This window comes from Scyliorhinus torazame, chromosome 7 (genome assembly GCF_047496885.1).
Source record: "Scyliorhinus torazame isolate Kashiwa2021f chromosome 7, sScyTor2.1, whole genome shotgun sequence".
NCBI lineage: Eukaryota > Metazoa > Chordata > Chondrichthyes > Carcharhiniformes > Scyliorhinidae > Scyliorhinus > Scyliorhinus torazame.
In genome coordinates, this window is record NC_092713.1 from 112870551 (window position 1) to 112895959 (window position 25409).

Below are 25409 nucleotides of genomic sequence, written 5' to 3' on the forward strand. Positions count from 1 at the left end.
GTGAAAAAGAAGAGCAATGAGTTTCGAAAAAATTCTCCGAATGGGGTTCGTATGATCCACGGCAGGGCAAGAATGGGTGGAATCCCCGGGTAGGGCGGTGATCAGTGCCGTTGCTCCACTACCCGAGCTTGGCTGACCAAATGTATAGGGGGTCCTCAGGCAGGGCGGGGATAAGTGCCGTTACTCCATGCCTGAGTGACCTTCCAAGAGCGGTAAGAATTTATGGGTATATGGGCTGCAACAAACTTGTTTCCTTAACTGCCATGTGGCGTCAGAAGAGTAGTCATTACTGTATCAAGAAATTATTCGTGAGGCTAACACACAAAATCGTACAAGAGAGAACGTGCAACATTTAAAAACAACTAAAGAAGAAAAGCGGGCAGGTTCCATCAAAGTATAGGACACCGTAAATCTCAATCGGTTTCTGTCTCTCATCATCTGGACACCTCAAGGTTCCATTCCAAAAAGTGTCTCAAAGGGGTTACCATGGTGGGAGTCAGACTCGGAGTCATCACCATCTCCCGGGTGCCAAACTCGTGCCTGGAGTTTTAGTGCCAATGCGGCGTGTGCCGATGTGGGGTCCATTTCGTCATTCCGTGTCAGGCGACAGGAATTATCGCAGTGCCAGTGTTTTGAATTCTGTAGGGCGGTAGGGGCAAGGGGGGGTCTCTATCGTCAGATGGTGAGTCAGGTTCCGGTGAGGGCAAATAAATTGTCTCTAAGGGGCTGAACATATCATGGTCGGTGTCTCTGGAGCTGTAGTGACTGGGGCCTGGTCTGTGTGTCCATTGTTCGGGTCTCTCAGGGGCGTCAGTTGTGCTGTAACTGTAACTGTCAGCCGAATCAAGCGCAGGGTGAAATTTGATCCTGGCGGCGGGGCAAGGTCGTGTCTGTGGACGTGCTGCAGTAATGGTGGGGTAATGGTGCTGCTGCTGCTAGAGGAGGACGGGATCGGTTTGTCAGTGGATGGGTCTCCGTTGTCTGCCATCGCCAATGAGAGGTGGTGCGAATGGCTGCACTGCGTTCCATAAACCTTAAGCTGGTTTACATGGAACCATCCTGACTTTCCATTCGGATATGTGATTTTATAAACTGAGGGGCTTACTTTGTCCGAGATTGATTAGAGTCCTGCAAATTTAGGGGAGAGGAATGAGCTGGGGTTGTAGATCATGACTTGCTGTCTGACTGTATACTCTGTCGGGTGTACTGTCTTATCAAAGCAGGCCTCACTCGGCTTTTGTTTAGCGCCTAGTGGAACAGCTGCAGCGAGCTGTGCTGCTTTAATATTCTCTGACATGTTTTGGACTGCTTTCTCATGGGTCAGGGCGGTGACTGTGGGGCTGGCCAAATCAAGTCCAAATAAATACTCGGTACCCTTCATGGGTCATCGGGTCATGAGGGTATGGGGGTGTAACCTGTCGAACGCGACACCGTGTTTCTAATAAACATCAGTGCGAATGGGAGCACTGTGTCCCATGTCGTGTTGTGCTGCTGCACCATTTTTCTAAGTGTGGCCTTTAGTGCGTTCCACAATGCCGCTGGACTGCGGGTGATAGGCAATGTGAAACTTTTGCCTTATACCAAAAATTGTCATGACGTTTTTCATGACCCTGCCTGTGAAGTGTGAACCTTGGTCCGACTCAATACTACGGGGGAGTTCCCACCCCGTGAAAATTTGCTCGGTTAGAATCTTTGTCATGGCCTTGGCCGTATTTGTTCTCGAGGGGAAAGCTTCGACCCATTTGGTAAATGTGTCGATGACAACCAACACATATTTGTATCCATTTCTGCAGGGGCGGGAGGGGACCAATATATTCTAACTGTAAGTTTGTCCATGAGCCAGTTACAGGGCGGGTGTGTCGTAGCTGGGCTTTTTTCGCATTTCTGTCCGGGTTATTTTGTGCACAAATCAGGCAATTTTCAACGTAATGGGATACGTCGGTTTTCAAATCAGGCCACCAGCAGAGAGGTCTGAGGTGGGCAAGGGTGGATTCTATCCCTTGGTGTCCATGTCCGTCATGGAACTTACAAATGATCTCGTTCCTGTCCTGGGCGGGGATTACATAAATTCCATCTTTGAAAACGATTCCCTCATGGATCGTCAAAGAATTCCTGAACTTTTCGTAGGGAGCTGGGAAATTTCCTTTCAGAAGTTCCTTTAATGTCTCGTCTTCCTTCTGTGCTTGAGCTAAGTCTTGAAGTATGGTCTGTGAGACCTGAACTGCGTGAACTGGGGCACTCTCGGGGGGTTGCCAAAAGTGGCCATGTCGTGAGCCTGTCTTTGCTAGGGCATCAGCTTTCACGTTACCGGGTGGGGAGGAATGATGGTGACTTCTAACTTTAACAGTGCCATATTTTCTGCCATTCGCTGCCTGGAGGATGTGTTTGAGTAATGGCACTGAGGGTAGAGGTTTTCCGTCGGCGGAAATAAATCCTCTAGATTCCCACAGGGGTCGGAATTCTGTCAGGCTGTTGCAGATGTACAAACTATCTGAATATATGTCTGCTGGGGTCGGGACGAATCGGGGTGCTGGACAATGTAAGCGATGGCTGCTAACTCGGCTGCCTGCGAACCTAAGTGTCCAGGCAACTTTAATGCGATCTCTTCCAAAGCGCCTCCCCGTGCGTCCTCTACATAAATCCCACATCCTGTGATTCTTTTTCCATCAAAGACTGTGGAGGAACCGTCTACATAAATTCTCAAAGCGTTGTCTGTGGGCTGGGTCGTCTGTGGTCGGATGCCTGTCTTTCTCGGTACCGATTTAGGAACAAAGGGGCCTGCGCTGTGCTTGGGGGCTATGATCTCGCACTCATGTGGGGTTCCTGCATAGTGTAAATTGTCGGCCAGAAACGTGTGGTTTTTGTCTGTTTTACAGTAATGTTGCATCCTTGTAGGAGCAGGGTCCATCGCGCTGCTCGAGTTTGGCTTACTGTGCCGTCTTTCAGTCTGCCATCTAATAAAAGCTGTGTCGTGGTGTGCTCGGTCAGAATGGTTACTGGGTTGAGTCCGGTTATGTACAAGAAGTACAGAAAACTGCTAGAAGGTGCCTTTCGCAGGCTGGAAATCCCTGCTCTACTGGATCTAAAACTCGTGAGGCATAGGCTACGGGTCCTAAACGATCGTGCCTTTGCTGCAGGAGTACAGCCGAAAGGGTTCGGTTGGTGGTCGCTACCTCTATCGCGTATGGGGAGTGTGGATCTGGGGCCTGCAAAGCGGAGGCTGTGCTCAGGGGGCGTTTCAACGCATCCACGCCATCTTTGGAAGCCATTTCCATGGGGCCTGTTCTTAAGGAGCTCAGAAAGTGGGGCTGCTTTTGTGGCAAAACCATCTACGTGGTTTCTAAATAACCAACCAGTTCTAAAAATGACCGGAGTGCTGTAACTTTTTGGGGCAAGGGCAATTTTACAATCGAGTCTATGCATTTATGTTCTATTTCATGCTTACCATGTGTGATGACCGTACCTAAATATGTGACTTTTTCCTGGAGGATTTGGTCTTTCCTGGGGTTAATTTTGCATCCAATTTTTGTGAGTAGTCCTAATACTTCCGAAAGAAGTAAAATGTGCTCTTCCTTGGTGTCAGTCTGTCGGAGCAAGTCATCCACATACTGAACAAGGCATTCAGGGCAGGAAATATTAGATAAGCCGTTCGCCAATTGTCTGTGAAAAATGGAGGGGGAGTTGTGGAAGCCTTGTGGAAGGCAAGTCCATGTGTACTGCTGTCCCTGGAAAGTGAATGCAAATTTGTACTGGCATGCTCTGTCCAGTGGTATCAGTTGCTGATGTCCAATACCGTGAAAAATTTCGACTGGAGTCCCTGTTTTAACATGGTCTCGGGACTCGTGGCAACGGTGGGGGCTGCTAAGGGAGTCACTTTGTTTCATTCCCTATAATCGATGGTCAGTCGCTATGAACCATCTGGTTTCCTTACTGGCCAAATCGGGGCATTGTTCGTCGATGCTCTGGGTCGAATCACTCCTTGGTTCAATAAACTTTGTATTACCTTGGCTATCTCTCCCTCGGCTTGCTGGGGAAAGCCGTATTGTTTCTGGAGCTTAGGATCGGGACCTGTAATGTTAACCACTCCTGGGATTTTGCCGCAGTCGTGCTTGTGCTGGGCAAACGATGCTTTATGTCTTTTCAAGACTTCTCTCCCCGTTTTGTCTGTGGTAATGATTTGTGGATCAAACCAGTACTCTCCCACTGAGCTAATTCTGTGTGCATAGTCTCCTACTGTGAGCGTTGCGGGGGCGCGTGCTGCTCTAGCCATTTTCCATATACATCTATTAACTGGATCAAACGAAAGGTTGTGTGCACTCATGAAATCTATGCCCAGGATGTGTTCTGCTGCCTGGGGTAAATCTACTAAAACGACCAAGTGTTTTGTTTTAATATTACCAATCTGTACATCCACAGGGGCTGTGATGTGTCCCTGCTGGAGGTGACCTTTAAAGCTACTAAGGGTAATGGTGTCCGCAGTGGGCCATATATCTCTCTGGTACATCGCGGAGGAGTTTAATGTGATTCGGGACCCTCCTGTGTACCAAAGGAACACTACGGGGTGTCCCCGGACTGTGCCTGCAACTACCGGTCTTCCGGACTTATCCCAAAGGGTATTGCAGACCCAAGTTGGGGAGCCCGAACACTGTCAATCGGTGCCGTTTATGGCCAAATTATCTGCACACTGTGGATGGGTCTGGCATTGTTTCTAGCGGGGGGCATTTGTGTGCTGATTCCGTTGCTGCTTCGGGGGGGGCGGGCTTGACATTCTCGTGCGTAATGTCCTTTCTGTCCGCAATTATAACATTCCTGTGTTTTGGGGTGCTGCGCGTTACTTCTGCCTTCATTTACCCATGTGGGGTCTTGGTGTGCCCTTACTGGATTCATTGTGGCATCTACTCTCTCCTGCTCTGTCTTTCTGTGTAGGGACTGTTCCCAAGCTCTGGATAAGCGCTTCAGTACCCACACTTCATTGTGTGCTGGGTCTCAGGTGCCGTAGTTGGCACATGCCTTCTATCCTGCCTCTGTGGCATGGGATACTAGAGTATGGGTCCATTTGGCCGTATCGTCTGCTGATTAACGGGTGCGGGCTAACTCACCAAATACAGCGGTAAAGTGGATCCAGAAGCGCTTCAGTACCCACACGTCATTGTGTGCTGGGTCTCAGGTGTCGTAGTTGGCACATGCCTTCTATCCTGCCTCTGTGGCATGGGATACTAGAGTATGGGTCCATTTGGCCGTATCGTCTGCTGATAAACGGGTGCGGGCTAACTCACCAAATACAGCGGTAAAGTGGATCCAGAAGCGACCAGCAAACGCTGTTGGATGCTCTCCCTTTTTCTGTCTGCACCGGTTGAGTCCTTCTACCGGATCTCCTCTATTGTAGCCAATGGCGTCTAAAATGGCTGTTTTCATCTCTTGGAGGCTACCTCCTCCTACATTTTGTGGGTCGGGAAGGGCTGAACTAACTGACGGGTCTAGGCACATCACTATGAGCTTTACCTCTTCCTGCTAATCTAAACTGTACACGAGGGTCTGTTGCTTCACTAGTTAGAAAAAGTGGTGTGGGTCTGATGTGGGGTGGAAATCTTATCTCGGGCATCTCTTAACTGGGTGATGGTTAATGGGGTTGTATACACAAAATAGGGTTGGTCTTCCGTTGTGACCCTGCGCTGCGTAGTGATGGGGTTCATTGGGTTGGGTGCTTTCCTTTTCGGGGCCTGGGGGTTTCTATTCTGGTTTTCTGCCTCATTCACGTACCGTTGGGCCGTTTCACTGAGTTCCTGCCAATTGGGGCCATCTTCCTGATCTAGCTGTGGGCCAAAGGTATCTCTGAACCCATTCTGGACAGATAGCAGGGATTGCAATTTTGCAACCTGCTGCCTGCACTTGGCATGATCCACCGAACTCTGCCTCTGTTCCGTGGTGGAACTGTGGAGTGCTCGGAGGGCTGCCTTCAAATCCTCACATTGTTTCCTCAACTGTTCTACCTGGTTCTCTGTTTCTTCTCTTACCATTACAGCACGTTGCGTGTCCTGGTAGGCCTTATCATATTGAATCTGGAAGCTGCTGAGGTGGGTGAGACAAGATTGGTGTGCCCTCTTGACATCATCCATCTCCTTGTCCTTCGCCGCTAGCTGCTCCCAGAGTTGCACATTTAATCTCTCACTTTCACTAATGTTTCCTTCTCTACTTCTCTCCTTCTCCTCAAGCTGTCTACGGAGCATCCTCACAACCTCCTCTGTGCCTCGCAATTGTGCCAGACAAGACACGATTGCCATCGGCTTACGAACCTTGCTTAAACTTTTCTTGTGGATCACGGTCAGGCTGTCCCACCAAGTCTGTCCTATGCTGCCAGGATCTGTTTCCTCATTTGCGCAAAATCCCGATCTTAGGGGCCATCCCTTTAGGTATCTCCAAATCTCTTCTTCCCATACGGGACACTGTTCTGATCTATTGGCCGCTGCAACCTCGGGTTGTTGTGGATGCATAAGGCGTTCCATTGGCTTCATGGTCATCCCTACAATTATTTCTGTCTCTACCGGGAATTTGGAACAAGGGGGAATAAAGCAGTGGTGCAAACACGGGTATGGCTCAAGCTATTTTCCAGTTTACGCAACTCCCGAAAGTTTCACGCAACAAAATCTATCGAGGTTACCTTCCATCCCTTTGTTAGGACGCATGCAAATTACACACTTCCGAATTTTGGAGGTTTGATCGATACTGGTTTAGCTTGTGGTTTCTTTTACTTTGCCAATTTGGATTTGTAATTCAATCACTTTTGTGGGTTCTCGGAGTGACACAGTCACTTCTGGGTAGAATCCGGTCAGATGTCGCCAATAACTGTTGCCTTTTCTGTGGCTCTGCTGTAATTATGGCAATCAGTGAGGTTGCCCTCCTTCCTTTAGATACCAATATTCTATTGCTCAGAGTCGCCAGGTATCAAATGATACCATCACAAGGTTCAACCGGCTATCGATCAAAGAGCCAAACACCAGTGAGTTAGTTCAAGGTCAAGGGTACTTTTTTTACACACACAATTAATCATGCAATATAAACACTACTAGTTACCTACACCTATCGATTAAGACAACCGATACTTAACTTCAGGCACCCAGCTTAGGTCAGAGGAACAGTGGCCGTTGTTCGATTCTGGATCTATCGAGTCTGGAGAAGTAACTGCTGCTCATCTAGGCTCATCCGTCTGGTAGTGGGCGTTGAACTTGGACTTGCTTCTGGTGGTGCTGCGATTGGAGATGGACATTGCCGGGGCGCCAGGTCCAAAAGAGGCCGACCACATGGTGGACTCTCTTCTTATGCTTGGGGGTTTTCACGCTCTTTTGGGCGGTCCATCAATTTGGACCCCTGATGTACCATCAATTACCACGAGACGAGAATGGTGAAACAATCGAGGCTTTATTGCACAAGATGTTGTGCCTCCTGCTGCTGGAACCAGAATGGGAGCAGCGCAGGAGAGCATACACTTTTATACGCCGCCTGCTGGGAGGAGCTAGCAGGCAGGGATTTACCGTTGTACCTGTAATAGAGTAGCAGTACCGTAATACATGCAATGTGTTACTAGTGGTGTTTACCACATTCACCCCCTGTTTAAAAAACTAGTCCAGCGGGGGTGAAGATAAACAATCCAGATTGAGTCTGTCGAGGGCTCTGACCCTCCACTGTGATCACCTCAGTCCTGGGGGTGATGTGGGTGCCGACGTGGTCACCTGCGACTCAGGGAGCATGTTGTCCTCTCCTTCGTCACCCCTTAGTGGATCCAGTGAGGGGATGGATCCTGCTAGGGTGGGGGCTGCGGTGAGGTTCGCTGGAGGGAGGGTGGGTGGCGCAGGGGTGAATGAGGCAACCGGGGGGGGGGGGAAGGAGTGGTGTCAGGTCGGGTGTTGTGGGTGGGGACCCAGTGGGTGCCAGGTCCCGGAGGGAGACTGTGTCCTGTCGCCCGTCGGGGTGTGCCATGTAGGCGTACTGTGGGTTTGCATGGAGGAGGTGGACTTTCTCAACTAAGGGATCCGATTTATGGTTCCGCACATGCTTCCGGAGGAGGACGGGTCCAGGAACTGTCAGCCATGTTGGGAGCGAGACCCCGGAGGTGGACTTTCTAGGTAAGGCAAACACACGCTCATGAGGGGTTTCATTAGTAGCGATGCACAGGAGCGACCGGATGGAGTGGAGCGCGTTGGGGAGGACCTCCTGCTAGTGGGAGACCGGGAGATTTCTAGACCGCAGGGCCAGCAGGACGTTTCCCCGGGGGTTGTAGCTGGTCGTCCTGCTCGAAGCGATGCCCTTGCTGAGCAGGAACTGACACAGCTCATCACTCATGAAGGGGGATCCCCGATCGCTGTGGATGTAGGTGAGGAAACCGAACAGAGTGAAGATGCTGTGCAGGGCTTTGATGACCATGGCAGAAGTCATGTCGGGGCAGGGGATGGTGAAAGGGAACCAGGAGTACTCATCAATTAGGCTGAGGAAGTACAGGTTGCGGTTGGTGGAGGGGAGGGGCCCTTTGAAGTCCATGCTGAGGCACTCAAAGATGCGGGAGGCCTTCACCAGGTGCGCTCTATCTGGCCGGTAGAAGTGCGGCTTGCACTCTGCGCAGACTTGCCAGTCTCTGGTTACGGTCCTGACCTCCTCCATGGAGTAGGGCAGGTTGCGGGCCTTGACAAAATGGAAGAACCGGGTGACCCCCGGGTGACAGAGGTCATTGTGGAGAGCCCGGAGTCGGTCCATTTGTGCGCTGGCACATGTACCACGGGATAGGGCATCAGGGGGCTCATTGAGCTTCCCCGGGCGATACAAGATCTCATAGTTATAGGTGGCGTGCTCGATCCTCCACCTCAAGATCTTGTCATTTTAGATCTTGCCCCACTGCGTATTATTAAACATGAAGGCAACCGACCGTTGGTCAGTGAGGAGAGTGAATCTCCTGCTGGCCAGGTAATGCCTGCAATGTTGCACAGCTTCCACAATGGCTTGGGCCTCCTTTTCGACCTAGGAGTGCCAAATTTCGGAGGCATGGAGGGTGCGGGAAAAGAAAGCCACAGGTCTGCCCGCCTGGTCGAGGGTGGCGGCCAGAGCTACGTCTGATGCATCGCTCTCCACCTTGGCGATGTCTGCCATGATGTGGTTGAAGGCCTGGCGGGCCTCCGCTGTCAGGGGAAAAACTGTGGGCGTGATGAGTGGGCGGGCTTTGTCCGCACAATACAGGACCCACTGGGCATAATACGAGAAAAACCCTAGGCATTGTTTCAGGGCCTTGGAGCAGTGGGGGAGAGGGAGTTCCAGGAGGGGCGCATGCAGTCGGGGGCGGGCCCTAGGACTCCATTTTCCACTACGTAGCCAAGGATGGCTAAGCGGTTGGTGCGGAACACACATTTCTCCTTATTGTAGGTGAGGTTAAGGAGTTTGGCGGTATGGAGGAATTTTTGGAGGTTTGTGTTGTGGTCCAGCGGATCGTGGCCGCAGATGGTGACATTTTCTACGTATGGGAAGGTGGCCCGCAGCCCGTACTGGTCAACCATTTGGTCCATCTCTTGCTGGAAGACCGAGATCCCATTAATGACGCCGAAGGGAACTCTGAGGAAATGATAGAGGCGGCCATCTGCTTCGAATGCAGTGTATTGGCGGTCCTCCGGGCGGATGGGGAGCTGGTGGTAGGCGGACTTCAAGTCTACTGTGGAGAAGACTCAATACTGCGCAATTTGATTGACCATGTCAGATATGCGTGGGAGGGGGTACGCGTCGAGCTGCGTGTACCGGTTGATGGTCTGACTGTAGTCAATGACCATCCTGTGCTTCTCCCCAGTCTTCACTATCACCACTTGAGCTCTCCAGGGGCTGTTACTGGCCTCAATGATCCCCTCCTGCAGAGCCATTGGACCTCCGACTTGATGGAGGCCCTGTCCTGCGCACTGTACCGCCTGCTCCTAGTGGCGATGGGCTTGCAGTCCGGGGTGAGGTTTGCAAACAGTGAAGGTGGATCGACCTTAAGGGTCATGAGGCCGCAGACGGTGAGGGGGGGGCAGGGGTCCGCCGAATTTCAAAATAAAGCTTTGGAGGTGGCATTGGAAATCAAGGCCTAGTAACAGGGCAGCGCAGAGGTGGGGGAGGACGTAGAGCCTGAAGTTGCTGAACTCTATGCCCTGAACGGTGAGGGTCGCGACACAGTACCCCGGATTTCCACGGAATGGGATCCAGAGGCCAGGGAGATTTTCTGGGAGACGGGGAGTATCGGGAGGGAGCAGCGCTTTACCGTAGCAGTGTGGATGAAACTCTCTGTGCACCCGGAGTATCAAAGAGGCAGGTCGGCTCGTGCCCGTTGATCTTCACTGTCGTCGTAGCGGTCACGAGGTTGCGGGGCCGAGACAGATCCAGGGTGATGGAGGCGAGCTGCGGAAGATATTGGGGGGTCCCGGGCTGATCAGCGGTGGCGAAGGTATCAGCGGGCAGCGAACGGCCAGACGAGCAGGGGTCCGGAGACGCGGTGCAAAATGGCGCCGAAGGTGGCAGCGCCCACGAAGCGCACATGGCGGGCGACATCAAAGATGGCAGCGCCCGCGGGCCGCATGTGGCTTGTGGTGAAAGAAATGGCGGCGCCCCTGGATCACACGTGGGGGGTGTAGCAATGCTGGGCCTGGAAACAGCGGCGACCGACTGGGCCTGGCAAACGGCAACAAAGTGGCCCTTCTTCCGCACCCGTTGCAGGTCGCGCTCCGCGCCGGGCAACGCTGCCTGGAATGTTTGCTCTGGCCGCAAAACTAACACTTGGGCCTCCCGGACTTGGCTGGCTGCCGCGCGGCGCAGGCTTGTGGCGAGCGCGAGTCGGCAGCTGGTGGGGCCCACAATGGTGCCGCGCGGTCGGGGGTGTAGGCCTCCAGATTACGGGAGGCCACTTCTAGTGAATTAGCAAGCTGCCTAGTCTCTGCAAGATCGATCGTACCCCCTTCCAATAGTCGCCGGCGAACATACGTAGACGTCATGCCCGTGACGTAAGCGTCTCTGATCAATAGTTCGGTGTGTTGGACTGCGAAACTGCCTGACAGTCACAGTTCCTGCTGAGAATCTGTCGGGCCCGCAAGAAGTCGTCCAGAGTTTCCCCCGGGAGTTGCCGTCTCGTGGCCAGGAGGTGCCTGGCGTACACTTGATTCACAGACTTAATGTACTGTCCTTTCAGTAGCGTCATCGCTTCTGTGTAGGTGGGAGCATCCCGGATAAGGGGAAAAATTTCAGGGCTCACCCGTGAGTAGAGGACTTGGAGCTTCTGTGGGTCCGAGAGTTCTTCAGTGGCTGCTCTGAGGTAGCCTTCAAAGCAGGCTAGCCAGTGTTCGAAGGCGGACGTGGCGTTGGCTGCGTGAGGGCTCAGCTGCAGGCGATCAAGCTTGATTAGGAAGTCCATCTTTGTAAAATCTTGTGCAATAAATTGATGTACCGTCAATTACCACGAGACGAGAATGGTGAAACAATCAAGGCTTTATTGCACAAGATGTTGTGCCTCCTGCAGCTGGAACCAGAATGGGAGCAGCGCAGGAGAGCATACACTTTTATACGCCGCCTGCTGGGAGGAGCTAGCAGGCAGGGATTTACCGTTGTACCTTTAATAGAGTAGCAGTACCGTAATACATGCAATGTGTTGCTAGTCGTGTTTACCATAACCCCACTAATTGGGTGATCCCTGATCACTATGTTCGATTTCAAACCAATAAATGGGCGGGTGCCTGGATGGCTGGGCGTGTCCCAAGCGGTCACTGACCCCGTTGTTACGCTTCCCTAGCACAGGGAGTGGCGCCGAAATGGCTGGGACTGTACTGGTCGCTTAAGTACCAGTCCTTTGTCTGGCGGAGATTGGCCATCAAATGCTAATCGGTCCATCAAATGCTAATTGGGCAGGGTTTCGATACCGTCTGGATTCCTCACTTGCAAATATACATTTCAGGCTCTGAGCCTGCCTGAACCTTGCTTTGTCCATTTTACCCTCTATGCTTTGCGAGCTTCTCTGTTCCTGGTTGTAAGTGGCCATACCAGATGGCTACAGCACATCCTCATTGTGGTGGCACAGTCGCAGAGTGATGTGCTGCAGTCCCATATGGAGATGGGCCACTCCCAGTGCTCCATGGCTGCTAACGTTCAGACCCTTGTCGATACCAGAGCAGGCCTCCAGAACTGGCAGTGCCAGGTGGTGGGGTGGGGGTGGGGGCCTTGGGGGATGGCTTTGCTTATACCCCTGTCCCATGGAGAAGCCCGGTAGCCATCGGGCACCCCAAGGGAGGAGGAGGTGATGGGGCCCATGCCAATGGCTCCCGCAGGGGAGGTGCCGGAACACCGCACACCTCAGACTCCGCTCCTCCTGTCTCTGGTGAATCTGGTGGGCAGCGGGCAGAACAGGGCGGCACCACGCCACCTGAGACACCCGAGGAGAAGCCGAGCCCATCCAGGCCGGCCGCCAGAGGAGACGTGCGCCAATGGGGACCCTCGTCGCAGGCAGGAGTCACAGCAGTCCGCCTCCACTCCTGCTGTATCGTCTGGGGAACCACAAAGGTGTAGTGGTAGGGCCCGTGAGGCACAGATGCAGGGCACGGTTTAGTTATAGGGGCACAGACTGTATTTATTTGCTCACAATAAACACATGTTCACACCGTTCAAACCTGCCTTTGTGCTCTGTCTGATGGGTGTGGGGGTGGGGCGGTCAGTGCTGGCCACTGGGAGTGGAGGGCGGGTGAGGCCCAGTGGGTGGACCGTGTAACAGCCCCCCCCCCCCGCCCCGACCGTCCCCAGAACCCCCTCCCCAGCTATTCAACACGGCCATGTGATGGACTGGCCAGTTCGCATGCAGGGATCACCTAGGTGGAAGATGCTACTGTGGGCATGAGTCAGACGCTGTCACTGCCAACCCAGCTCATATGGCCGCAGGTATATATAACGGTAGAGGTGTGCATGCGGGTGGTTTGGTGGTGTGGAAGGAGAGGATGTGTGGTATGGTGGTATCCGTGTCCCTGGCCAGCGACCCCCTCCCCCCCCAGTCTGTGAACCATGTCGCGCCGAGTGTCCCATGCACGCTGGCCCTGGCGATGGCGTTGTGTGGCCTCCCGTGCCTGGCCAGGCCCCATGTCCCGCTCATTGTCCCCATCATCGTCCTCGTCGGATGAGGCCTGCCAATCCTCCTCCAGCACATTGCCCCTCTGCTGCGTGATGTTGTGGAGGACGCAGCAGACCACGAAGATGCGGGCGACCCTCCTGGACTCGTACTGGAGGATCCCTTCAGAGCAGTCCAGGCACCTGAAGCGCATTTTCAGGATCCTGAAGCACCTCTCGATAACACCCCTGGTCGCACAATGGGCCTCATTGCAGCAGTGCTCCGCCTCGGTCTGTGGCCTCCGTATAGCCGTCACCAGCCACGACCACAACGGGTAATCCCTGTCGGCCAGCAACCAGCCCCGCAGCTGGTGGGGGGTGTCCCTCGAGAGGTGTCTGAGATCACCGAGTGTGCCAAGACGAAAGTGTCATGTACACTGCCCGGGAATTGGGTGCAGACGTGTAGGGTCCGCATATGATGGTCACAGACCACCTGAATGTTCATCGAATGGTACCCCTTCCTGTTGGTGAACAGCGGCCTGTTATCCGCCTGTGGCTGTAGGGCGACATGCACCCCATCAATGACCCCCTGGACCCGCGGCATCCCGGCGATGATGTGCAGCCCGCTGCCCGGGCGTCCTGGTGGGCACGGTCCACAGGGTACTGGATGTACCGCTCCGCCTGGGCATACAGGGCGTCCATGATGGAGCGGGTGCACATGTGCGCCGATGCCTGGGAGATGCCAGACAGGTCCCCACTCGACGACTGGAATAACCACGTTGCGTAAAGGTTCAGCGTCACTGTCATCTTGACAGCCACCGGGAGCGGGTGTCCTCCCCCATACCCATGCGATGCCAGGTGTGCCATCAGTGTCGCACTGTCTCCCTGCTCAACTGCAGTCTCTGTCTGCATGCCCAGTGGGGAATGTCCTCAAATGATATGCGGTCGTGGTAAATGCGTGGCCTCGTCCGCCGCCTCCATGGCACCTCTTTCTCCTCCTCCTCGGCTTTTTGGGCGGGCGGCCCTCCAGCCAGAGCGGCTGCCACCTGCCCCTTTACAGCCCGCTCCTCTGCTACAGCCTTCGCCTCATGTGGTAAACCACTGTATTAGGTGATGTACGGTAGGACCTATACTACAGGTTTGCCGGAAGTCCCTGCCTGCCAGGAGGCAGAGTATAAATCTGTGTGTCCTCCATTCAACAGCCATTTCGCCATCTGCTGTGGGAGGCCACACATCTGAAAGCAATAAAGTCTCAGTTGGATTCAACTATCGTCTTTTGTCCAATTGACCGTGCCTTAATTTATGCTATCAGTTTCTAAGGATGGACCTCCGTATCAAACCGGATCGCCTGCAGCTGGATCTGCACTCAAGCGACGCCAGAAAGGACTTCAAGCACTGGCTAACTTGCTTCGAGGCGTATATCAACGCGGCACCAGCCCCTGTTCCGGAGGCTCAGAAGATTCAGATTTTATATTCCAGGGTGAGCTCCAAAGTCTTTCCGTTAATCCAGGACGCGCCAAACTACGCCAAAGCCATGACTCTACTCAAGGACAACTATGCACAGAAAACGAACACACTCTTCGCCAGGCAGGCACTCGCCACTCACTCTCAACTTCCTGGTGAGTCCATAGAAGACTTCTGGCGGACCCTAATCCCACTAGTCCGGGACTGTGACTGTCAGGCCACGGAACACTCAGACCTCCTTATGCCTTTGTGACTGGAATTGGGTCAGATCTCATACGCCAGCGGCTCCTAGAAAGGGCCAGGCGCGACCTCGCAGAGACTAAAACGCTACCGCTCTCCATGACGGTCGCCCTGCGCAACGTCCAGTCCTACACCCCCAGCCGCGCGGCCCAACCCTCCTACGCTTCGTGGACCCCAAGAAACAGACGCCCCAGCGGGGGCGCTGCCCACCCAATACGCTTGCGCTGCATGCCAGCCAGCGAACCCCGGGGGCCCCCGATGCTATTTTTGCGGCCAACAGAAGCACCCCCGCCAACGCTGCCCGGCCCGCGCTGCCCTTTGTAAAGCAGGAAGAAGGGCCACTTCACCGCGGTGTGCCAGGCCCGCTCAGTAGCCGCTATCGCCCCCACCCCCCTCGGTCACGGACAATGGGCGCCGCCATCCCCAGCTCAAGCCACGTGCAGCCAGTGAGCGCCGCCATCTTCCCCTCCGCGCAACACGTGCGTTTCATGGGTGCCGCCATCTTGTTCCACCCCCGCAACGTCCGTTCCATGGGTGCCGCCATTTTGTAACCCTTAAGATCTTCGGGCGCCACCATCTTGTCTACCCCTCAGCACATGGGCACCACCAACGTTCCAGGACCCGGGCTCACCAGACGCCCCATTAATCGACGACCAACCACGACTCGCCTCCATGTCAATCGACCAGTCTCGTCCGCATGACCTGACCAACGCATCCACCAGCGTGAAAGTCGACGGACATATAACCTCCTGCCTGCTGGACTCCGGGAGCAGCAAAAGCTTCATACACCCAGATACGGTAAGGCGATGCTCCCTCACGATACACCCCACCAACCAAAAAATCTCCCTGGCCTCCGGATCCCATTGCGTAGCGATCCGGGGGTACTGTACGGTCACACTCAAGGTCCAGGGCGTAGAATTCAGCAGCTTCCGCGTCCTCCCTAACCTCTGCGCTGCACTAATCGTCGGCCTGGACTTCCAGTGCAATCTCCAGAGCCTAACTCTGAGATTCGGCGGACCCTTACCACCCCTTACTGTGTTCAGCCTCGCGACCCTAAAGGTTGACCCACCTTCCCTCTTTGCCAATCTATTTTTTTTTATAAATGTTTTATTGAAAATTTTTTCCCAAACAACAATTTTTCCCCTCTTACAAAGCAAACGCAACAATAACAATACAGAAATTTTAAACAATACACAAGTAACAAAACCCCTTTATCTTTGACCTAAACTAAACCCCCCCCCCCCCCCCCCCTCCCCCTGGGTTGCTGCTGCTGGTCTCTTTGCCAATCTAACTCCAGATTGCAAACACATTGCCACCAGGAGCAGACGGTCCAGCACCCAGGACAAGACCTTCATCAGGTCCGAAGTCCAGCGGCTGCTTCGGGAAGGCATCATCGAGGCCAGCAACAGCCCCTGGAGAGCTCAAGTGATAGTAGTTAAAACTGGGGAGAAACACCGAATGGTCGTGGACTACAGCCAGACCATCAACCGGTACATGCAGCTCGACGCGTACCCCCTCCCACGCATATCTGACATGGTTAACCAGATTGCGCAGTACGGGGTCTTCTCAACGGTAGACCTGAAATCCACCTACCACCAGCGCCCCATCCGTAGACCGTCCATACACTGCCTTTGAGGCAGACGGCCGCCTATACCACTTCCTTAGGGTCCCTTTCGGCATCACAAACGGGGTCTCGGTCTTTCAAAGGGAGGTGGACCGAATGGTCGACCGGTACGGGTTGTGGGCCACTTTTCCGTACCTAGACAACGTCACCATCTGCGGCCATGATCAGCAGGACCACGACGCCAACCTTGCTAAATTTCTCCACACGGCTACTCTCCTAAACCTCACTTACAACAACACGAACCGCTTAGCCATCCTCGGCTATGCGGCCCAAAACGGAGTTCTGGGGCCCGATCCCGACCGCATGCGCCCCCTCATGGAGCTCCCCCTCCCCCACTGCCCCAAGGCCCTCAAACGCTGCCTGGGGTTCTTTTCGTACTACGCTCAGTGAGTCCCAAACTATGCGGACAAGGCCCGCCCACTCATACAGTCCACCCAGTTTCCCCTGACGGCCTTTGCCCGGATCAGAGCTGATATTGCCAAGGCCACAAGCACGCTGTAGATGAGACACTGCCCTTCCAAGTAGAAAGCGACGCATCAGACGTCGCCCTTGCCGCCACCCTCAATCAAACAGGCAGGCCCGTGGCATTCTTTTCCCGCACCCTTCTTGCCTCAGAAATTCGGCAGTCATCCGTCGAAAAGGAGGCCCAAGCTATCGTTGAAGCTGTGCGGCATTGGAGGCATTACCTGGCCGGCAGGAGATTCACTCTCCTCACTGACCAACGGTCAGTAGCCTTCATGTTCAACAACACACAGCGGGACAAGATCAAAGATGATAAAATCTTGCAGTGGAGAATCGAGCTCTCCACCTATAATTATGAGATTATGTATCGCCCCGGCAAACTCAACGAACCTCCAGACGCTCTATCACGAGGTACATGTGCCAGCGCACAGGTAGACCGACTCCGGGCCCTGCACCGCAGCCGTTGTCACCCAGGAGTCACACGGTTGTACCACTTCATTAAGGCACAAAATCTGCCCTACTCCGTCGAGGAAGTAAAGACAGTCACCAGGGACTGCCAGATCTGTGCGGAGTGCAAGCCGCACATCTACCGGCCGGACCGCGCGCACCTGGTGAAGGCCTCCCGCCCCTTTGAACGCCTCAGCGTGGACTTCAAAGGCCCCTTCCCCTCCACCGACCATCACACATATTTTCTCAGTGTGATTGACGAATACTCCAGATTCCCCTTTGCCATCCCATGCCCCGACATGACGTCTGCCATCGTCATGAACGCCCTCAACACAATCTTCACTCTGTTCGGTTTCCCCGCCTACATCCACAGTGACAGGGGATCCTCATTCATGAGTGATGAGCTGCATCAGTTCCTGCTCAGCAGGGGTATCGCCTCCAGCAGAACGACAAGCTATAACCCCCGGGGAAACGGACAGGTAGAAAGGGGGAATGGGACGGTATGGAGGGCTGGCCCTACGGTCCAGAAATCTCCCGGCCTCCCGCTGGCAAGCAGTCCTCCCTGATGCACTCCACTCCATTCACTCATTACTCTGCACTGCCACTAACAATACACCCCATGAACGTCTTTTTTGCCTGCCCCAGGAAGTCCACATCCTGGGTGTCGCTCCAGACTTGGCTCGCAGCTCGGGGAACCGTGCTTCTCCGTAAGCACGTCCGACTCCACAAGGCGGACCCGTTGGTGGAGAGGGTGCACTTGCTCCACGCAAACCCCCAGTACGCCTACGTGGCGTTCCCCGACGGCTGCCAGGATACTGTCTCCCTCGGGGACCTGGCACCAGCAGGTTCCACCCCCACACCCCCTCTGCCCCCGGCGACACCCTCCCCTCCCCCGTCGCTCCCAACAGCAACCCCCCCCAGGACCATCCGTTCCCCCTCTGCCCACACCAGACGATGAAGAGGATTACGGCATGCTCCCGGAGTCACCATCGACCAGATCAGCACCAACATCGCCGACACCATTGCGTCGCTCCCAGAGGAACATCAAGACCCCGGACCGGCTAAACCTCTGACCAGTCCACCGGACATTAAAGGACATTCGTTTGCTCAAATCTTGTAAATATTAACTCATTGTTGTATATAATTATCCACCACCCACGCCGGACTCAATTTTTAACATGTGGTGAATGTGGTAAAACACTGTTGCACCTGTATTAGGTGATGTACGGTAGGACCTGTACTACAGGTTCGCCGGTAGTCCCTGCCTGCTGGCTCCGCCCAGGAGGGGGTATAAATATGCGTGTTCTCCAGCCAGCAGCCATTTCGCCAGCTGCTGTGGGAGCCCACACATCTGATAGCAATAAAGCCTCAGTTGGATTCAACTATCCTCTTTTGTCCAATTGATCGTGCCTCACCTCACCTCTGAGCCGCCCCAGCTCACGCTGCCACAGGGCTGCATTCAGGGCTCGCCCATCGTCATGCTGGCCAACATCGCAGGTTGATGTCCAAACGCCATAATTCTCTGCAGGGGGCGAAAGGCAAACATGTAATCATGGCGCATACACCCGTGCCCATCCAGATACCATGGACTACATGGTGGCCCCGGTTGTCACCGTGCGCCCCAACTGCACATGCCCCCCACCCCTGCATCCTGGCCCCGTTGGTGCACCCTGTCCTGGCGCCCATCCCTGCTGCCAGGGGCACCATTGGATGGCACTGCCCTCACTGGTTGCTGCCGTCGGCGTGGCCCTGGGTGGTCCCGCGGTGGGTGTTGCCAGGTGGGTAGGGTGATGATGGGGCAGGGGGCACCCATACGGCCATTTCCACAGCGTTTCCACCCAGGGGCCGGGGTGGGTGCATGCAGTGAACACGGCCGTATGGGTGCAAGATGGCCACCGTAATGGCGGTCGGTGCCTGGGCACCACCCCTCTCCTGGTTGGGAGCTCCCCGGCTGCTCAACCTTTCCCCCCCCCACTTTCCCCTCCCCTCACGTGGCCCTGGCAGGGACCCACCCCACAGAAAGAACGACCGGTGTCCGAGCTGGAGCCCGCAGTACCCCCACCCCACCTCCTACCTCCTCTCTCTGCCGCCGTAGCCAGCATGCCAGGTTCACGATTTTGTATAGCATATTAGAAATACGCCGTCGGGAATTCGGACCATCCGAGGCGCTGAATCGATGAGGCCCCGGAGAATCAGTCATTAGGATCGCTAATGAGATGTGTACTTTCAGGCCGCGCGGCAGGTGCCACGGTTTCGTCATTTTGGGGGGCTGGAGAATGCCAATTTGGTGTGAAACCAGCGTCAGGCTCGATTTCGGTGTCGGAGCCGATTCTCCGGCTGATCGCGTTTTGCGACTTTGGCGTCACCTAATGGCGAATCCAGCCCATAGTCTCTCAGGGCATCAAGGGTTTGGGGGGCACTCAAGAAAGTGGAGTTGAAGCTGAAAATCAGCAATGATTGTATTAAGTAGTGGAGGATGCGCGAAGGAGCCATATGTCCTCCGCTTGCTCCTGTTTCTTATGTCCTTGCAATTCACTCTAACATCTTTAATGTTCTTTATCAAATTTCTCCCAAAAATATAGTGGAATACTTAGAATGTCCCATACCCAAGTTGGAAATCTTCAATTGTAACAGATGGCAACAAATCAGAAACAATTGTACTCTCCATCACTGACTCTAATGAGTAACGAAGGTCACCACTATTAAAAAAATTGAAATTGCTGTTCCCATATAATTGTGTAATTTGTTCATTGTATCTATATTGACAGGAAACCCAGCGGTAGAGTCGAGGCCATTCAGCTGTCACAGGTGATGGATGCAATGCTGGAAAAGGTTGGGTTTAATGAAGATACTGAACAGCAATTCAAAGGCGAAACACAGGTACTCATTTAAAAGCGAGTTCATAGCTGTGACATCTGCAGTAGAAACATGCAGGGGAAACATCATTACCCTTTTGTTAAATACCAGTAACGATTTGGATATTATTATCTCCCTAACCCTAGCCCCAGCCCTGTTCTTGGTGTCACTTTGCTCTTGTCTGGCAGCCACCCAGTCTTACTCCCTCTGGCCTTGTACCAGCCTCGGCAGCTCAACTCAGCCCTGCTGACCAACAAAGTCCTCTCACCCCACAATCCACCATGAAGAATACCAAAATCCAACACGAGAGAAAGAAACATACAACTTTAATCAACCTGGAAAATCATCCAGGTACAATCTCCGCAAAGTTATCCGGGATGCCAAGAGACAATATCAGACCAAACTAGAGTCACAGACTAGCGTTATAGACTCTCGTTGGTTGTGGCAAGGCCTAAACAACATAACGGGCTACAAAGCGAAGTCGAGCAGAATCTCCAGCAGCAGCATACCCCTCCCCGATGAACTCAGGAAACCATAAAACCGCTGTTGACTGACTCAGCAGCCCCGGGCACACCCATACCCACCGTCACAGCTTCTGAAGTCAGATCGGCCTTCCTGAAAGTGAACCCTCGGAAGGCGACGGGTCCGGAAGGTTCCCTGATTGTGCACTCAGATCCTGTTCGGACAAGCTGGCGGATGTGTTCGCGGACATCTTCAACCTCTCCCTTCAAGATGACCACCATCATACCGGTGCGAAAGAAGAACCAAGCAACGTGCCTCAGTAACTACCGTCTGGTGGCCCTGACATTGATCGTAATTAAGTGGTCTAACGACAACAATCTCTCCATCAATGCCAGCAAAACTAAAGAGCTAGTCATTGACTTCAGGAAGCAAAGTATTGTGCACACCCCTGTCTGCATCAACGGGACAGAGATGGAGATGGTTGACAGCTTCAGATTCTTAGGTGTGCACATCACCAAAATCTGTCCTGGTCCACCCATGTCAACGCTACCACCAAGAAAGCACAACAGTGCCTATACTTCCTCAGGAAACGAAGGAAATTCGGTTTGTCCACATTGATTCTTACCAACCTTTACAGATGTAACTATCTGGCTGCATCATGACCTGGTATGACAACTGCTCGGCCTAAGACCGCAAGAAACTTCAGAGAGTCGTGAACACCACCCAGTCCATCACACGATCCCGCCTCCCATCCATTGACTCTATCTAACCTCCCACTGCCTTGGGAAAGCGGGCAACATAATCAAAGACCCCTTCCACTCGGCTTACTTCTCTTCCAACTTCTTCCATCGGGCAGGAGATGCAAAAGTCTGAGAACACGCACAAACAGATTCAAAAACAGCTTCTTCCCCGCTGTTACCAGACTGCTAAACGACCCTCTTATGGACTGATCTGATTAACACTACACTCCTGTATGCTTCACCTGATGCCTGTGTCTATGTTTTTACATTGTGTGCCTTGTGTTGCCCTATTACATATTTTCTTTTCATGCACTAAATGATCTGTTTGAGCTGCACGCAAAAAAATACTTTTCACTGTACCTCAATACACGTGACAATAAACAAATCCAATCCGACATGTTTTTTTTTAAAAAGCCAAGAAGCTGAAAGTTTAAACGAAGAGCAACCTATGACGTCAACAGGATGTGAATGCTTTGGAGAGGGTACATAAGAGGCTTACCAAGATGTTGCCTGGTCTGGAAGGTTTTAGCTATGAGGAGAGGTTGGATAAACCCAAATTGTTTTCACTGGAATGATGGAGATTGAGGTGCGACCTGATAGAGGTTTTGTTTTATAAATTTAGAGTATCCAATTTTTTTTTCCAATTCAGGGGCAATTTTAGTGTGGCCAGTCCACCTACCCTGCCCATCTTTTGGATTGTGGGGGTGCGATCCACGTAGACATGGGGAGAATGTGCAAACTCCACATGGACAGTGACCCAGAACTGGGATCGCACCTGGGACCTCAGTGCCATGAGGCAGCAGTGCTAACCACTGCACTACGTGACGCCCATGACCTGATAGAGGTTTACAAAATTATGAATTGCATGGACAGAGTGGATAGTCAGACGCTTTTTCCCCAAGGTAGAAAAGTCAATTACTAGGGGACATCGGTTTCAGGTGCGAGAGGCAACGCTTAGAGGAGATGTGCGAGGCACGTTTTTTACACAGAGGGTGGTGAGTGCCTGGAATGCGCTACTGGGGAGGTGGTGGAAGCAGATACGATAGCGACATTTAAGAGGCATCTTGACGAACACGTGAATAGGATGAGAAGACAGGGATGCGGACCCTGGAAGTGAAGAAGGTTTTAGTTTAGATGGGCATCATGATCGACATGGGCTTGGAGGGCCGAAGGGCCTGTTCCTATGCTGTACTGTTCTTTGTCTTTGTAGTTGTGGTAAACCACTGTTGCACCTGTATTAGGTGATGTACGGGAGGACCTGTACTACAGGTTCGCCGGTAGTCCCTGCCTGCTGGCTCCTCCCAGGAGGTGGGGTATAAATATGCATGTCCTCCAGCCAGCAGCCATTTCACCAGCTGCTGTGGGAGGCCACACATCTGATAGCAATAAAGCCTCAGTTGGATTCAACTATCGTCTTTGTCCAATTGATCGTGCCTCAATAGTACAGCACCAACTCCTGTCTTCCTTTTGTCCCTGTGGACTTCTTTACACATCTTGATTTAGTCCCCATTATTTGCATTGTGGCCCTTCAACTAAATTACTAGAAGTGTAAAGATCTATAGGCGGTTGCTTTTAGTAAACCCCTGTGTTAAAATATTGTTAGATATGGGGGTTGGATCACTAAAGGTGCATGTATCATTTTACTAATTGAACAGAATTCACAAATTCACCCATCTGTTTAACTCCATTTCCTAACTACTTTATTATGGTTTCCAATTGCACAGATGCATCATTTGCTGGACATTGTGAAAAAGGAGCAAGACATTTATAATATTGTATTCCATGAACTTATTCGTCAAATCAGTGTGGATTGTGCAGAGCGAGGAGAACTTCTTGCCAAAATCAGGTCTGTCATTGCTGCAGGAGATTGATGATTAGAAGATTACTGTATTCTACTCATTATCACTTTGTTGCTACCACAGTGTGACTGGAACCCATATGCGGTGGACAATTGACTGCGAGCTGGCTTTGTTTAATCAAATAGTATTTATTCACACTGAAACAAGGTTACAGTTAATCAATCACACCATCCAACACAAGTTATTTTACAGACTACTGAAGTTCATACTAGACCTTAATTAAATTTCTTACTGGACCTAAAGTTATTAGAGTGACTAGCAAGTATCCAAGGCCTTTATCTGTATTCAACTTTGGTGGTCGTCGATGTTCGGTCATTGATCTGGTTATGCTCTGGCTCTGGTCTTCCTTCTGTTCGGTGACATGATGGTCCTCTTCGTGGTGGCCGGTGAAGATCACCGTTGTTTTGTTGCTGTTGTGCGCTGCTGCCGAGACAGTGATTCTAAGGAGGTGCAGCACCTTTTGTACCTTTATTGATTTTGCACTCTTTTGGGCGGTCCCTGGGCCATTACCAATCAATTGATAAGAGTTTGATCACCCTGATCAATCAAGTCCAATCAGGGACTGCTAAATTGATTTTGGGGTGTGCACTCACCGGCCATGTCTGTAGGTGTTAGGGGCACATAGGCCCTTCCAAATAAGGAATGTAGGTGCCGTTGTGTCTGCTTTACATTTGTGATTGACAATATGTTTCCTTTGTCCCTGGGATGGCCTTTTTCCACTGTATTGTAAAGTCTAGGCTGCAGCTTGCTCTTCAATGTTTATTTCAGCTGCAGAGCCTGTCTGTCCTTAAACTTGCCCAATTCTCCCAGCATCCTATGTAGGATGCCATCGTAGGTGGAAATTCGGCCACAGCTTCCGATGAAAATTTACAGCCCAGCTATTACTTAACATATTGTAAATAATATGAGTCAATGTAATAATCCAGTGCTGAAAAATACATGGCTATTCAACAAGACTCGCAGTGGCTGAGGGGCCCGAATGAGGAATGCGTGGCCAAGGTCGCACATAGCCCTGTTTTTTACAGTATGAGCTCCGCTCGCCAGAATTATCCATTGTAGCAAGAGATGGTGTCCCGATCTCCGAGGCCCCCGAAAGGATCCCCGGCCCTTCCCCGCACTCCCCAGCCCCCCAAACAAATGTATCAACTTGGGGATGTAGATCAGGAGGGATCAGAACAGGAAGAGGAACCTGGGCAGCACGTTCATCTTGATCGTCTGCACTCTCCCTGCAAAGAAGAGTGGGAGTGAGCCCCACCTTTGCAGGTCCCTTTTAATTTCTTCCCCTAAACTCATCAGGTTCAACTTGATAGTCCAGTCATGCGCTATTTGGAAACCCAGGTATCAGAATTTGGTCTGGGCCTGTTTGATCGTCAGACTCCCAGCTCTGCTCATCCCCCTTTTGGGTTCACAGGGAAGATTTTGCTCTTACTCATGTTAAGCTTGTAACCTAACAAGGCTCAGAACTCCTTCAGTAGTTTCATTATTCCTTCCATGCTGGCCAGGGGATTCGAGATGTAGAGGAGCAGGTCATCTGCGTAGAGTGAGACTCTGTGCTCTCTATCTCCCTTTGGTTACCTCGCCATTCTGAGAGCGATCACCAGTGGCTCAATTGCCACAGCAAACATCAGCGGGGACAATGGAAATCCCTGTCTCATGCCTCTGTGCAGCCATATGTATTCGGAGCTGGTAGTGTTTGTCCGCACGCTCGCCACGGAAGCGCAGAACAGTAGTTCCATCCAGGGGCTGAACCTTGGCCCAAACCCAAACCGCTTCAGTAGCAAGAGTCACAGACTAAGGTCACAGTATCTCGTCATTTGTGGCAAGGCTGCAAAGCAAAGCCGAGTAGAATCTCTGGCAGCAGCCACCCCTCCCTGAGGAACTCAATGCATTCTGTGCTCGGTTCGAGCAGGAAACCATCAAACCGCTGTCAATTGCCCCAGCAGCCTCGGACACACCCTTACCTACCATCACAGCTTACAAAGTCAGATCGGCCTTCTGGAAAATGAACCCACGGAAAGCAATGGGTCCTGACCGAGTACCTGGTCAAGCATTCAGATCTTGTGCGGACCAACTGGCGGGTGTGTTCGCGGACTTCTTCAACCTCTCCCTTGATGCACGATCAATTGCACAGAGACGAGAGTTGAATACAACTGAGGCTTTATTACTCTAAGA

General features: G+C 52.6%; 1 protein-coding gene across 2 annotated transcripts in view; it reads left to right on the forward strand.

Annotated features, from left to right (window-relative positions):
• axdnd1 (axonemal dynein light chain domain containing 1) overlaps positions 1–25409 on the forward strand; it is a 486782-nt gene that overhangs the window by 160262 nt on the left and 301111 nt on the right. For both annotated transcript variants that reach the window (XM_072511281.1, XM_072511280.1), the window contains exons 9-10: positions 20089–20200; positions 23103–23224. In XM_072511281.1, coding sequence (XP_072367382.1) covers positions 20089–20200; positions 23103–23224 — 234 coding nt within the window. The remainder of the gene's footprint in view (positions 1–20088; positions 20201–23102; positions 23225–25409) is intronic.